The following is a 17263-nucleotide window of genomic DNA, read 5'->3' on the forward strand; positions in this document are numbered from 1 at the left end:
CTAAAGTTCTTTTACCATGAATGAAAAAAACATGCATTTTTAAAATGAAGCAAACAAGTTTCCTTATAAAAATACCACAGAAGGGAACTTTCCATTTTCTTTTCCTGTCCAAGCAAAAATTCCAATAACAAACATAGAAATGTTTTCATCAATTTGTTCTCCTACACATTTGAAAGGTAAGGAGCAATAACAGGGATGGGAAAAAATAATGTTTCTTTCTTCTTTTTATAAAAAAAAATCCCACTGAAATTTTACCATGCTTCTTAGAAAAAAAATACTACTTTGAGAAAGAGTCACAACAATGGTTTTGTATAAAAGCTATTTTTAATGAAAAACTAGGGAAAAGTTTTGGTATTGAGTTGGATAGAAATGGTATACCAATGGATTACCTGAGAAACAAGATCGTAACCTCTTAACAAAAAGCATAGTTTTATATATTTTCCTGGTATTTTTGATAAAAACTAATTATTTTTAAAAGATGTAATATTACTTTTTATTACTGTTACAAATGTCACAGTAAATCACTGGACCTTGAGTTTTTAAAAATTTGATTTTCCACATTTTTTTAAGGTTGAGATTTTGGGAGTTTTACAGATCTTTTCAGTTTGTTGGAATGAGAAAATTAAGTAAAGCTTTGATTTCTAGCACCTTTCTCTTTCTGGTCGAGGAATTAAATAGCCTGAACTCTAATTGAACCCAGTAGGAATGAAATTAAAGCTCAATGAAAAATGAAGCTGTGGTTCTAATATGTGGACCACAGTTTGTTCCAAAGCTGTGGTCACTGCAAATATTTACAAAAAGAAGTTCCTATTCAGAACAAAACAAAACCAGTTAAAGTTTATGGTAAACCAAAATGTTTACATAATTCACGTTCACTGAAATGCAATCTTTTGATGCTTTCTATGTGAAAAATTTTCTCAAAAAAATAAAAATCTTATCAAAAATTTACTTAAAACCATTAGAAAATGCTGAAACTGGCCATTTCATATGTTTCCTTTTGAGATTTGAAGCAATACATTTAATAAAATACAAATACTTCCTCACGCAGGAGAGTTTTCTGATGTTAAATCTGTGTGTTTGGGGGAAGGAAGAAAAGAGTTGTGTCCAAGGTACTTAAGAAAGTGTATTCAAAACTTTGAATCAGCTATTCAGACTAAAATTAGCAGAGTACTTTTAATCAGTTCCACTATGTAGGTGAATATTTCCCTAAAGATAGACAGACAGACAGACAGATGCTTTTGGATTTTGAGTCTAACATTGTCTGGCAAGCACATTTCATATAAAGTAACAAATAATTACGGAAAAGGATCAGGAAGCTTTCATTATAGCAGCAGAACCATAAATCATTCAGCTAATTAGAAGTCCATTCTTCTTTCTTAAAAGAACCTTAATTAACCTAGTTTATATGGGAAAAAATACCCAGATTTTTGAAAAAGTGAGGGGAAAGAAAATGGAAGCAGTGTCACAGTTTCCAGCAGATGCATAAATACAATCACTTCACACTTTGACACGGTGGTTTGCCATGATGTGACCTAAAACTACCTTGACCTCCTTGAAATCAACATTTTTGCATTGAAATGAAACAACAGACATGCTTGTTTTGATGTATGGCTGTGTGACATATTATAAATATTACATCACATAAGCACAGAGGATGTCAATCAATAAAGAATTTTTTCAGACAGCACTAAATGAACCATGGGTTCTTGCCTCTGAATGGCTCCTTTAAGCATACTATTTTTGCTTAAATGATTAATAGGAGACATATTGTCAGAAAACATACTTAAAGTGAAAAACAGTAAACTAGAAATATCATTCATTTTTTAAGCAATTCTCTAGTGCAAATATCACATAAATTTACATAGACACAGCACTATTAGACTCTTGTAAGCTGGGTAGTAGGCATACCTTCCACTTAAGTGTGAAAGCAATGGGAAAATATTTTATTAAATCTAGGCTGCTCTACTTGGTGAAAGCCAAAATGCTACAGCTAAGCTGGATTCAAAAGTTGAATTGTTAGAAGGCGAGAGTCTTTAGGTTAATAAACACCTAGAAATCCTTCTCAAAAATTTGTAACAAAGACAAAAGTATATGCTTACCCAGGACAGCTGTGCTGCTGTTACAACCTACATTTATGAGCAATAAACTGGTGCATCAAATTCATGCCACTTCCCAATAAACCTGCTTTTAGTCTCCGCCACTTTGTATTGTTTTATACTAACTGCTACAGCAGAGTTTGGATTACGTGAAGATAAAATCAGAGTTTTATTATATAACTCCGAATATTACAGGTGACCTGCTAATAAAAAGTGAGCTTAGGCTCTGCAAGGTTGGTGGCTTGGTGACCAGTGCTGCTTGGCTCTGAGTTGCCTCAGACAGCCATTTGCAGCCAATGTGAAAAATGCTAGCACACAAAATCTGCAGACTGAAATCTTGTATCAGATGTGAGCAAGAAAAGAGAAACCCAATGACTTTTTTCTTTTTTTGTAAAATAATCAATGTCTCACTTGCCTAAAGGTTATAGTTATGAAAACGATGTCACTTCAGCAGACATTCCAAAAGTTTTATATCTATACACACAGTCATCATCAGTCACAAGAATTTTTTTTTTTTAAATAACCCTTGTAATTTTTAGCAACATTTCAGTTGGATCAGTTGGACATACAGTATTTTATCAGGCTTCCATATTAATTTCTAGATCAGCTTTTGTGTAATCTAGCGCATTAAAATTACATTATAGAGATAGTTTGAGGTTTTTCTTTGAATCTAAACACTAACTACTCTGAGTAAAGCAGCACAATATAGAAGGAAACCTTTCTTCTGTGTTCTTTAACAGGGCCTGGATTAGTAGAAGAAACTCATCACCATAATCAAATGTTAAGAGAAAACAATGCAACTAGCTATATGAGTTCAGCAATTTTTTTTTTTTTAATTGACTTTCACACTCAGTGTGTGTAAATGTTGCCTTACCTTGGTCTTAAAGAAGGAAAGGCCATAAGTGGGCACATATGAGCACCCACATTCAGGAAATCCTGTGCACACTTGCTCAACACAAATATGTGCTGTACAGCACTGAAATATTTCTTGAAATAGGGTTCCTGAGAGTGATCTTCCTGAAATGGGGTTACTCAAATTCCCAGGTGTTTCATGGCAGAATATGCCACAATGCTTTCAGAACAGAGTAGATGTTTGTTTGGGACTCTGAGTTGGTTTTCAATATTTTTCCAGTAATAAACCAAAAATTACATACCTTATCACATTTACAATTGAAAACACTAACCTGTACCTCTGGTAGTCATCTTCATCCTTTTCTTTGCAGACCAGTTCATTTGGGCAAGCCATGTTTCCAAGCAAACTGAGATACTGTAGTGAGGGCACAACTTCAGCCAAATGGTCCAAAAGGCTTTCTAATTCTGTTATGTGTCAAAGGTTGTGCGTTAAGGATTCAATGACATTAATGAAAAAAGCATTTAGAGTTGCATCGCTGCTGATTTAAACATACATTTCAATAACCGACAATCAAATTTAGTATGGCCTTCGGGAAAATGTCACATTAATTGTTCCAAGGGCAAACAGGGATAAACTTCAGTCAGTTTTTTGGCATGGAATGAAAGAATTTGGCTGTTTTGTCATTCTTTTCTCCTCCTTTCTTTCCTAGGTGGTTCACTACAAAACATTAAAACTTTGACAAAATGATGGATGCTGTGTGGTAAAATGGCTAGCAATTGCCGGAGCCATGAAACTTTTCCAGCATAGAAACAAACAGTTAGTTTCACAGCACATTCATCACTAATATATTCAGTCCACTGGAAAATGAGTTTTAAAAAAAAAAAAAAAAAAAAAAAGAAAGAAAGAAAAAGTCAAACCACAACAGCCCACTTTCACTCCCAGCGTATAAATGCTTTGAGTGCCAGAGCAACACATTTGTAATTACTCTATTAGATATGTGAAGTAATGTTTCACTAAGTGCAACTTAAAGACTTCAGTGTTACAAGGTTGTTGGTTTTTTCTATAAGACGCTTTAAAGTCTTGTCAAGCATAAAATATTTCATTAAAATAACCGTATATTTTGGTGTTTGTGAGGATTTTTAACTTAACTATATTCCTCAGAACAAATAATGATGATACACCTTTGGTATCGTAAACTATATTAAAACAAACAAACAGCTTAGGTTTAAGCATAACAACAATATTCAATCATTTGACCCTATTGATTGATCAAATAAAGTAAATTATTTTGACTTAGACATAGTATGACTTTCATAAGACTCAAACTATACATTCTTACTCCAATTTACATGCAAAGAAAAAGGCCTGATTCTCAAAAAAGGTGCCATGCATGCGTACGTAAAAGTTTTCAATGTTTAAAAATTGACTGACTTAGACAATAGTAACAATTATTCAAAACCATTAAAGGGTATTTCATTGCTCTGTTTTTATCCACTCCTGCTGTTAGAGACCACAACTATTGTTTTAAATCCTCAGTTCACTTGTGTTGCTATTATTTATACTTGATTTATGTGTTTCTGTTATCTTTGTTATTTTTAGCTGATGGAATTTACTTTATTTCTTCACCTCAATATCTTAAGGGCAACAGAAGCAATACAGAATGGAAAGAGCAGCTTCATTGTTAAAAATATGGTCTTCCTTTTGTAAGCAAGAAAATTTATTTTATTTCCAAACACACATGAAGAGCATGCTGACAATTAATGATTTTAATATATTAAAATCAAGGTATCTACATTCATAGTTAATGTTCTGTCCCACATGTTCTGAGGAATCATACTTAAATATTTTGCGTGAGTGAGAAAAATGAGGGTTTGAAATTAGTTCCATTAATTAATTTAAAAGGTAAAAATGCTCACTTTTAATGTGACAAAGCCACGTTACAGAATGCTATATGGCAGTAAATAATCAACCAGACCCTAAGAAAAATTGTCTTTTTGTAGCACCATATGATATAAATCATCTTTGTTAGCCAGGATGAATTACCCAATCAAAATTTGGTGCAAATTCTTGTCTTCTCATATCTGGACCTCAAGCTAATAAATACACTTTTTCATGGCTCTTTCAGGAAGTATGTGACTGCGACGGGAAAGTCACAAACTGTTTTTCCACACACGTACAAGTGAAAGGCTTTTTAAAAATTTCCAAAGACTGTTAGAGAAGTGCTTGAATCTGGCACCCTCCCTCAGGCAGGAGAAACACTTAATTTCTTGCAGGGTTGCTTAAGTTGCAGAAATGTTCCCTGAGAGAAATAGTTTATTATTACAAAAGACAGTTATTTCCATAACAGCAATCACACACAGGGGGTTAGCTATTGCAAGGCTTAGATTGTATGTGGCTATTTCCTATCAAAAGGAAAAAAAAAAAAAACCAAAACACACCAAAAAAAACCTAGGCAAAACTTCGTGCTGCTTCTATGGAGTAAACATGCAGAATTTTTGCTTGTCAATTCAGCAGAGCTTTTTTGGGGGTAGAAGATTTTCTCCCAACAATTTGCTGAATGTGGAGTATGACATGCATTCTAACTCCCATCTGACCATGCAGACTTCGGGCCAAATACCAGAATGTATTTAGATATGTAATGATGAAGAGCACTATCAGCTTAGACTTGCAAAAAGTCTAAGACTATGCATCAAAGTCCTGTGGAAAGCAAAGGGAAAGACACCAAATTTACTAAGAGTTTTGGGTAAGTAACAGTATAGTTGACAACCTGCATCTCAAAAATCTACATCTCCCCAAATCTAGAAATTAGTGTCTAGATTCTAATCTTTTACATATAAACCCTGAGCATTGATTTTAGATGCAGAAACACCCCCCTAAAAATTATCTCGGGCAAGGTTGACCAGGAATCACAGAGAGACCTCTTACCATGCAGTTCTGTGTGAGACTCCCCAGACCTCCTCTTTGTTATCATTTACTCAACTCCCTCTACTGAAATAGATATTTAGCATGCTAGCATTATTTCAGTTTCAACTGGAAAAGAAACAGAATCCTGTGCACAGGACAAACCCCAAGAATTGGACATAATCACCTCAAAAGAGGGTGGTCACTAAATCACAGAAAAGATGAAGCTGTCTTGGACAGCCCAAAAATAACAGGGCACCAGCAGCACCTCAGAACAAAACAACCTGTGGTTTATGATAATCAACTTTTTTGTGCCACAATCAGCAGTTACATCATAAATAAAATAATTAAAACTTCTGTTCTTGAGGACTTTATCTTTTCTCATCCTTTTTGAAAACAAAACAAAATGCAAGGTACAGAATATTTTTCCAAGAAGCCCCATCAACTGTGATGGCCCCACCTGCCATCACAGTTATTCTTTACAAAGCAGGTATGAAAAAATAAATTATATCCTGTTCAAATTCTCATGATTAAGTGTTTCCCAGAGATGAATGGTAAGTCATGGTGCGCTCCCAGTGTACTGTTTAGTTAGTTAGCATATCATATACTTATTTTAATCACAATACTGGAACTATCTGATGCCACCAAAAGTATAAAGTCTTTCTATAACAATGCCAGGAAAAGACAGAAGGAGAAAATCAGAAGCAAGTCTGAAATTTTATTGCCAGCTTCCTTTCTATGTTTTATTGTTGCAGCCTAAGGAGTGCCATACTGGTGCAATCAGAGCCAAAGAGCTGCAAAACCCTGCTGTGCCATTTCTAAGACCAATTTCAGCTCCATTCTCTCCAAAAAGGAAAGCCACAATTAAGTCCATGGACAGTGGAAAATTATTTATTTATTTAAAGCTTTGTGACAACAGCCCTGAACTGATCTTTCTGAAGTCAGTGTCTGCTGGTCACCAGTGAATATGTAACAGTGATGCAAAGACTTACACTATAGCCTATTGTTTGAAAACTGGTTTAAAGCGTCACTGTTATGAAAATTGAAGCGCCTTAGTGTAGCGATCCATCTCCTAATATATCCATCTATTAATGCCTCTCTTTCTAACAGATGTTGATTAAAATAAAAAATTTTAACAATAAAAATTGTTAACTCTTCATTTCTTCAGCTCACAAACTAAAACATTAATTCTCAGCAATTATAAAACAATGGTCCCCTCCGAAAACACAGCCTGGCCTCCATGAATAGTTAACAGAAACACACTAGACATACTTTAAAATTTCGTCCTCATCAAAAGACTATATTGACTTCTTGCACTATTTCTAGTTTTAAATTAGGGAAACATTTACAAGAACTGGGTATCGCTCATACTCCAATTAACTTTTTTAAGCCTCTTTGTTGCGTTGCAGATATGTATACCACACACACATATTTGCAGTAACTGTTCACAGCATACAAAAGCACAAGTGTACACAACCATGTCACCATATTTTCTGTTGGGAAAAGAAAATGCTACCAGTAACACCGAGACATTATCAATAGAATTACTTGGAAAATATAGTACTATGGTGGGTCCAGTTAAGCTAAGAATATAATTTTTTGCAAGTTTTATGCAACCAAAAATATCCTACAAATAAGTATGTTCTGGCTCATCTATTTTCACTCACTATCTGGTACCCAATACCATAGGTTTTGAAGTTTTCCAGAAGGCAAAAAGAACAAGCAAAAGGCCAAACCACATGATGCACCTCCCTTCTCTGGCTAAGAATTAACTGCCTATGCAAGCTCAGAACAGTTTCGTTTGTTTGTTTGTTTTGTAGAAAATCCTGTAGCCTGGATTAAAATTCTAGTGCTAGTCAGGACTGTGGCCCCTTACAAACCCTTCAAAGATTAGTTCCACAGTATTCAAGACTACTACCAAAGAAGGATTGGTGCAATTCAAAGATAAATCATCCCCAGGAAATATTACATTTCAACAAGGTCAAAGTTGTCAACTCTGAGTGGACAGTATAATGCTACTTTGTTTAGTCAATTTTAGGAGAACCTCACAAGCAGGGTCAGCCATTTTGATGGCAAGCTGTGTCTGGTGACAGCCAGCATAGTAAAAAGACCATTCTGTTATACTTTTGAGAGGTTGTGTGGATTCACGCAGAAACCACTGGATGATGTCTCATGCGTTCCACTTATTCCAGGCACCTGTATTCTCAAGAGTCTCTTTAGCTGTGCCAGTTCACTAGTCCCTCCAGCATGTGTCCAGGGCACAGACACTGCATGAATCCTTTATAGAGAGTAACGTAAGGGTATAGCTGCTTTAAGTACTGAGGACTGATGCTGGTCATCCTCAAACTCCATACTACTTCCTCTCTCACTGGTATTCTTGGTATAACCATATTCATGATTGTTCTTCGGGGACAACTGCTGGTCAAACCTATGCAGAAACACAACCTTTGCTAACAGTTTCTAAATAAAATTATTCTATATAATTCTAAGCAAATGCTATGCTGACATATAACTTTCCACACAAACCAACCTACACTTATCTTACTTATCTCGCCACTCCATTATTTTTTGCATATAGTTTGAGGTATGCAAGAGAATCTGGGATTTCTTTCTGTAACCTGTTCCTCTGCCAGCAGTTCTTTTTTCTAGTCACACACTCAATTACATTGACTGTATAAGAAAAGTAACCACTCATGTTGTCTCTCACAGTGCTTTCCAGGTTGCTCCACCATTTTCTTTCAAAAAGTTCATACTTAGTCTTGTCAAATTTTCAGTCAGCCCATTTCCCCCAAACAGTTGCAGGAGAGCTTTTTGTGTTAATGACCTTCTGTGATTACAGCTTTTGGAAGTTTTTGGAAGCAAAGAGACAGAGTAGAGAAAAATCGGCTTTACATTCAAAATACTTTTGAAATATGTACATAGAGAATATCAGAAATACCACACAGAATTCCAGACCACCACACAGAAAGACCCAAAACTGTCATTCAAAAGTCTTCTGTCAACTATCCGTCATGCAGGTGCTGCAATCAACCTAACATTTAAAACAGCCAGACAGCACTTCTACCAGACTCATAAATGAACAATACCTATATTTATTCCCATTTGAAACATTTGCTCCAATTAAATTTATCACAAACACGATGTAGCAATCACAAGCTATTCTACAGGCAAATAGTCTTGAAGCAGAAGTTACCAATTCTCCTCCGAATGCAGTGTGAAAAGATCTTTGCCACCTGAACGCTTTTCCATTAGAATGTGCTAGGTCTTCAAGGTTGAATGACCACAGAAATAGCTTGCAGTATGCAAGTATACATCTTCCCCTTCTCTATGTGCAATAGGATGTCACACACAGTCACTTGTATGCCACATTCTGGCTTGAACCCTATCTGGCAGGGAGATAGGGCCTCGAGATAAGGCCTTGTTCACTGACTTTAAAACCATTTTGCTCAAGAAAGAAAAGGTGCAGCACAGGTGGTAATTATCTAAGTCCACACATCTCATGAAGAGCTTCCTGCATATTGATTACTTGGAAAAAAATATCCCATTCTGCCTACTGGAGCAGCATTAGTTTTCTCTGCGTAACTGGAGTTGCCAGTGCTTTTAAGGGTATTTCAGAAAGCTCATGGTTCCAAGGCTGCAGATTTGAAGACCAGGTTTCAGTGTTGTTAGGTATACAATTGTGAGAAAAAGGATAAATGTTTCTGTTCCTGCAACCAAATTATGTTTCTGGTTCTCTAGAGAGGTCCATCCTGAAACCATACGTCCTTTTTTTCAAAGTTTGGGTTTTGTTTGGACTTTTTTTAAACATTATTCTGCTCAAATATTGCTCAAGGTTCCCAAGGCAACACAAAGACAATCAAGAATAAAGCAGGAGCTCACCATTTTTTTTTAAGTTATGACATCTGGAGTTGAACTGGTCCAAGCACTGCTCTAGAACAGGATAAGTAATCACCTGGACTGAAGACTACAGTCATCATCTTCCACAGATGTTTGGCATTAGGCATTCACATTACTTAATTTTTACTTCAGGTACACTTTATTCTGGAAGAAAGGTTTTTGACTCATCAGGTACTGTGGTTCTCTAACAAGCCACACTCAGATTTAGCCAAATCTGCAATTGTGGCATGGAGAGCTCAGCAGCATATGCGGGAAGACTGCTGTGCCATTTCAGCTTACACCTTTGTTTAGTGAGGACAGGGGTCTGTGCATAATAGGAGATAATTTGTGTCTTTAACATATTCACTCAATCTAAACATCAAGTCCTCAGCACTTAACACAGTGAGATTCCAGTCAGACTAGGACTTCCAGATCTTCAAGCACTTCAGGACAATGTAGTAGTAAGCACAAAGGCAAAATACATTGCAATCTACAGTTACAGTTCTGTTTAACCTCCAAACTGTTACGCATTATGGTGAGAACTCTGCAAAGACCGAGCACACCAGAAGTACTTACTGGTATGTTCTCCAGTTGAGGTACTTGATCCATGCTGTTTTCAAAGGCTCAAGAACATATAATCCTTAGATCTGAACCACACTGATAACTCCTCTTGCCATAAGTAATGCGTATACCATTATGGGCATTCTGCCCATCTCTAGATTTCCCACCCTGCTGTATGAAATATTTCGGTTTTCCTCTGAACCATACAAAACCTAGACATAGATTCAACATCTGCATTCTACATCTACATTCAATACCCTTATTCTAAATCAATTTTGATATCAGTTCTTCATAAATATATAGAATGTATGTTAAACGGATGACCAGCTCACTAGACTAAGTAAAGAAATAGGGCTTTTACTTCAGGGAATCATAGACCTGGTTCGTTTTCAGACTTGTCTATTTTGAAGTGAGGCAGTGAACGCCATCTAATTTTCAGCATACAAGTATATATATATTTGACAAACTATCACTGCTGCCCTTTTCAGTAGTTGTAACAAATACTAAAAAGATTGAAATGTAAAGGAAATTGAAATGTCTATACTACATAGTCCCACTGCAACACCGGCCATACAGTGAAAAGCCATGAAACCTTACACTGCTATAACACACCCAGAGGAATAAATCTATTTAGAACTTTTCTGACTGATTCTTGGTATCTAGTGAACACACTTAAAAGGAGAAATGAGGCTTCCCATTAAAAGCATAGGTGATTACAGCCATGAGTCCTCCTCCAAAACCAACTTCCTACCTACCACCCAATCATCTTAGTCTGTACTGCTTTCTGCTATCCATTGTGTCAGAGAAACTAAGATATGTTTCCCAAAGTAAATCAGAATTTTGTAAAAACAAGCATACTGTACAAATGTAAAAAGCACATTAAAGACATGTAATCCAATACAGCAAAATGTTGATAACTATGCTTTATGTATTTCAGTATATAGACTGCATTTCAAAATATTTTTAGCAGATTACAAATTACAGAAAAGTTGAGGTATAGCACTAGGAAACTGTTTTTAAAATAGTAATATTTGAATTTGTTACTTCCACTTCTAGTAAAAAAAAATGGTAGTGGCCTAACTGTAACTGAAATACACAACAACTATTTGAAGAAAAAAATAATAGCTTATTCTTCTAAGTATTTACCTGATTTAATCTTTCACATTTGTAGTGTGTATGCAGACACTATGTTAGGAGGAGCCAAATGATATTTACACATACAACACCACACAATGAGTGAACCATGTAAAAGGAGTAGAAAGCTCCATCAGAACTATCAAAACAGGATCTGGATCAAAATGAAGCCAAAATAAAAGAAGATAAATAACAAAATACCTAGGAAATCTCTCTCATATTGGTTTTAAAGTTTTTATGTTATTCCCGTTTTCACAGGGGTCAATTTGGATTTTTGTTTGTTTTCCTATCTCCCTCTCCATATGTGTAATTTTATGCCTACATGGTAATATTCCACCAGTTGAAGCTTTGCTTCAGATCAGTATTCTTTGCTCACTTGTGTCCTTTCTGTAGTGCTACTGTCATGTACTAAACAATCTTTCCTGTAATGTATAACATTATTCTATTAAATATACATTTTTATTTGAACATTTTTCAAAGAATTCCATAGAGGAATCATTCATTAAATTCATTAAAAGAAGTAATTCAAGTTCAAAAGAGACCTTTTTCAAATACGGCATCCACATTGAAAAGAGGAAGCTGGAAGGTCTCTGTGCTTCTGAAGACTGCTATATCTTCAAGCTTCTTCAAGCTACCTGCTTCCCTACAAGCGATCACTACTCCCTAGGGATCAAAATGTTAATGATGGACAGACGTTATTTTTTCTTCTCTGGGCAGTTTGTACACATTAGATATTTTACAAGCATTTCTGTAACTCCTCTATTAAATTATTGGCAGCACACTATAAAATGTATACATTATTTCTATAACCTGGGTAGCTCAATATTCTCAAAGCTCTAGCTTCATAGTTTTAAGACTGAATTAAAAAAATCCCAGGATAGATCAAATCCTTCTTATCATGCTATCATTGACTTTGAGAGCTTACTCACTTGACAATAATATTTTAAGTATGTCTGTGACACCAGTAGAATCTCTTTAAATACTACTACTGACAGGATAATTTTTTTCCCTCTGATTTTGTTCACCGAGTTCTTATTCAGTACACCTGCCTTCCTTTTGATAAGTGCAAAGCTCCTCCCTGACACCCACCAAAAGGACAAATACACTGACATTCTTCGGGGTCTTTCGGCAAAATTCGTGCTCTGTAGAAAGAGATATGCTACACCAGACATACCACCACCCATAGCATCAGGAAAAGCGTTCTTGTACATTCTTCATCAAAGCATGCCCAGTTCAGATTTTACCGTGGCAGCAGACGACAAAACCAGTTACTCAAATCCAACCCACAGAATCCTGGCATTAACCAGAAACCTAGCGCAGTAATGATCATTACCACTCAAGAGACATTCTTGGCAAATTTCCAGGGCCCCAAGAGTAAAAGTTATTCTGATGACTTTTATTTATTTATAGAGTCAAAAATAAGGGCAAAAATAGTAGAATCTGCAGTTATTTTTGTTCTCCACAGTAGGAGGATTTTGCTTTAGTAGGAGGTAAATTGCTCTCTGTTTACATTGTCTGTAATAAAAGCCTGCAGTTGAGCAGCCGTGTCCTCACGCTGCAATTACAAGGAGAGGGCTTTCATGGGCTGTGCTCTAAGACTCTGCAGGCTTCAGTTGGCCTTTTGGCCACAATTTCATCGCCCTTCACGTTTGTAAAACCATGTATTACGCATCTTCAAATCTCCAGAAGGGTCAGAGTTTGGAAAAATTATTTAATAATCAAGTCCGTGCCCAGCCCTTGCAGATAATTAGTTTTTACAGACCATTATATATAAGCCTACAGACTAGGGGCTCTGATTCAGCAGAGTACTTAGGCAAATGCTGAAATATTTATTCTGAATAAACTTAAGCAGGCACCAACTTCAGGCATGTGGAGACGCGACTGATTGGTTATGAATGGACTTAACCATCCATCTAAATACTTTAATGTATTAAGACCTTGATTTGGACAGCATTTTAGATGAATTTATACAGAGTTGGAACATCGAGAATACAGTGACTTGCTTTTACAGCTGTGGTTGCACAGCAGCTACCAAATTGTGCATACTACCAGCTTCATTCAAATACAGAAAGGCACTATGTTTCTCGGTTGTTTTTTTTTTTTTAATTTTATTTTACTTTAATGTTTTAAGAGCTATTTAAAGTATAAAAACTTAATAGCGTTTCACTGCACTCTCTATTCCACTAGAGGTCAGCCTGCAACAGAACCCCAAGCAAACACAAGAACTGCTGCACACTGGTAGCACTGACATTATTTTCTTTCTCTATTTTATCTATTAGAAAGATTTCTTCAGAGCCATAACTTAGATCTCTCACTAAAATGGAGCAACAGGAAGATATAATGGTGCATTTCATTTATGAATGACCTATAATAAATTACTATGAAGTATTCCAGGTGCCAAACGAGAGAATGCTTTGTCTGCACATGAACTATATTTCACGTACTTTAATTTGGCTGACACATAAAACTCATTTGACATTTTACAGGTATTATTTCTATGAAAGGATATTTGGTTCTTGTTGAGCATTAAGGTATGGAGGTGGGGTAACCTGGGTAACAGAAGGTCATTTCCGAGTAGATTGTTGTCCAAGATCAGCTCTTCCAAGTAACTGAACATTTTCAGTCCTTCTAGTGACCTGCAAACGACAAAGGCAACAGGAAAAATGATACTCCACTAAATCAGGGAGGCCATTATGAGTGAAATAAATATTTTAACCTTCCCCTTCAGGAGTGGGAATAGTTTTGGTTTGGGCCTGTCAGAAGACTGAATGACAAGCATTAGTGGCAAGGGGAGTGCTGGCACTGCAACACATCCTTCACATGCTGGCAGGATGAAGGATGGGGGTCACTTAGTGAGTAGCCAGGATCCAAAACAAAAGGCTTCAGATATGGGGCCTGCAGGATGAATTTGTCAATGTCTTGTGCCTTCAGGCACCCAGCCTCGCCTGACCCTAACCTCCATTCCCAAGATAAATAACTCTGTCACAGTTCACCTTCATTCCCTGGACACAAATTTAAGTTGTCATCCATCATTTCTGCCAAGAAATATCATACCCCGCTAACAATAATAAATACAACTTCAAGTATCATTTCTTAGCAGTTACCTTACATGCAATAATAGGAAATGGAGAAGGGATTTTTTTTTTTTTCCCCTTTTTATTAACCACTTAATTTGCTTCTTGAGTCCCTGCAAACAAAATAAAATGTTCTCTACAAAATAAAATGCAGAATTACTCCAGACAGAAAAGGCATTTGCTTTCTTTTTGGAACTTACTGCCCCACTGTCAAGCCACAAGTCAGAGTGTAAAGAGCAGCTTTAAAAAGGAGCATTTCACAACATGGAAGTGCAGATCATGGCTTGTAAATAAACAAGATTCTGGAGGTATTCATTCCTCTGATAGCAAAAGTGCAGGGAAAAAAACTAAGAACAACACTTTGGTACTTTGTTAAGGCATCTATTCCAGACTTGATTCTTAATGCTTGCACATTCCAAAAGGAAAAAAAAAATACCCCACACATTAATCAACTAAGACACATGGTATACGGAGCATACGCACAGACACGCAATTCACAGCTCATTCACCTACCAGACACCTAAAGATATGCTGAGATTGCATGACTTGACAGCTGATCTACTATGCCTACCAGTGGGAAGATCATCACTGTATCTCCTGGCTGTTTTATAAAATGTGATGAATAAGAGAGATGCAGTCTATACTATTTATCAGTTTCCAATGACATTTCTACTGAGGGGATTTCTTCAACCTCCCCCCAGATTTGACAAAGATCAAAATACAGCCAAGGCCCCTGTTAGAGAGTTCTACAGGCACTACTACTACTAGTGGAAAATACAAATATTATTAGAAATTATATGGGTTTCAAATTAGACAATTTAACATTCTTCTGTCCAACAGAAACAAGACACGGTTTTTGTAGATACAGCTTACTGATCACTTATAAATCACAGTTAGAGGGTTCAAACAACCAAAGGAAATCAAGTCCGTGACCTTTACACTGGGTACTGTACACTAAACTATGAATATTCAAAGTAACATTTGCACAACACTGAAACAGTGTATTTCAGTCCAAGGACTCTGAAGCTCTCACAGTCTGTTGACTTGATGTTCTGAAAGGGAGGTACAACTATTTCTAATGGCATTTTGATGCTGGACAGCCAGAATGCAATTTGCCATGCCTACACCCTATGGCATATCTATATCGTTACAATGCATTGAGACTACAATTTCTGAAGCTGAAAGAACAAACTCCTCTATTATAAACATGAAACTGAAACAACCACCACAGTAACAGTCACACTTTTTGCACTCGTCTTTAACAAGCTGTTTCAGAAAAACTCGATTCAGCCTACATAAACTGTACACCATGGAGAGCTGTGTGAGCAAGCTGTATTAAGCTAGCTATTTCAGCAAAAGGTTGCAACAGACTTGGTTTTGCCAAAGTCAAGGTCAGAAGAGACATCAGCAAACATTTCAGACAGTGCTTTCCCCAAGTACCTTTAAAAGACAAAACAACCCAGAGGAAGTAGCAGTGAGTCTATCAAGCTGCTATGAGTTTTCATTTCAGTTTATTTGACAAACCTAGTTTAGCAATTCCCCTTAAATACTTCTTATTATATAAATAGTGGATTATTTCCAAACCTCACATTTCAATGTAAGACTTTGACTTGCCAAAGGAGTTCAGAGAAGGCCACCTCCTTGTCAACACCACAGAGCCTTATGGGATGTTAATAGGTCCTTTGTGAAAAAACATTGCTTGGGCTCTGGTCAGTGTCAGCATCAAAATACACATTGTTCCTGAGTTATGTTATGCAAATATAATACTCTTATCATGAGAATCAGCAAATGGTTGGCAACTGGCAAGGAGAAGAAAGCACACATCCAAAATTGCTGCAGGGGAGGCATAAAACAAAATGACAACCCATGAAGTGGGACAAAAGGCCTTGAAACACTAGAGGGAGTTGCCTATTGAAACAGCCTTTCTTTCACAAGCCTGGGCTGAACACAAGGGTACTAGTTTCATAGATAGGCAGAGAAAATTGTGCGCAAATCTCCTTACACCTGTCTGGTTTTGATAATTTTTGCCATGTAATGTTATTAGCTGCTCAGTTAAAAAGAAGCCGTGTTACACAGGGGGTTGCTTATTAATTGTTGTTTTCATGTCATCAGAGCCGCGTGCACTTCGTCATTTAACCACCTGAATTCTGAGTCCAGGGCGATGGGAGGGGTTGCCACAGTACAGAGAGACAGTATAGCCATTAACATAAATTTAAATCTATATGTTATTTTTTTATTCACAGAAGTCTTATTTTTTCACCTTTAAACAGAAGGGAAAACTAACACCAAAACAAAATTGGTAAGACAGTTGATAAAGAAACAAAAAAGGAAAAAACATCTTTGTCAACATGCAGTGATACTAGCTACTAGATTCAAGGCAACAATCTCTACCATCATGATATATAAGGAAATATTACCCAGCAGTTGTACTCCACAATGTAAAAATTTTAAGTACAATCCACACAATAGGTTTTATGGCACAAACTTCAGCAAGTCCCATAACTTCTATGTGTCTCAACTTCCCATCTGCAAATGGGGGATACGAAAAGATTACAATCGTGAATTAGTATATAGAAAGCATTTTTGAGAAGCTGAGGTAGAAATCAGTACAAAATACTGGCATTTTTCTTTTTAATGAGGGTAAGATAGCTATATTAACGTACTGCAAGTATTCCTTATGAGCCTATTAGAAAAGAGGAGAGGAGTGCATATATATATGTGTGTGTGTGTGTGTGTATCCACACAGCATAGGAAGGAGCCCACAAACA

At 36.4% G+C, this 17263-nt stretch overlaps 1 protein-coding gene across 1 annotated transcript in view; it reads right to left on the reverse strand.

The window, feature by feature from the left end:
• LOC104618448 (chromosome unknown open reading frame, human C10orf11) overlaps positions 1-17263 on the reverse strand; it is a 60288-nt gene that overhangs the window by 9937 nt on the left and 33088 nt on the right. Inside the window, exons 2-3 of the mRNA XM_010284042.1 lie at positions 13931-14095; positions 3281-3420 (exon numbers count right to left, since the gene is read on the reverse strand). Of these exons, the coding sequence (XP_010282344.1) occupies positions 3281-3420; positions 13931-14095 (305 nt within the window). The remainder of the gene's footprint in view (positions 1-3280; positions 3421-13930; positions 14096-17263) is intronic.

Source organism: Phaethon lepturus, unplaced genomic scaffold (assembly GCF_000687285.1).
Source record: "Phaethon lepturus isolate BGI_N335 unplaced genomic scaffold, ASM68728v1 scaffold10783, whole genome shotgun sequence".
Taxonomy (NCBI): Eukaryota; Metazoa; Chordata; class Aves; order Phaethontiformes; family Phaethontidae; genus Phaethon; species Phaethon lepturus.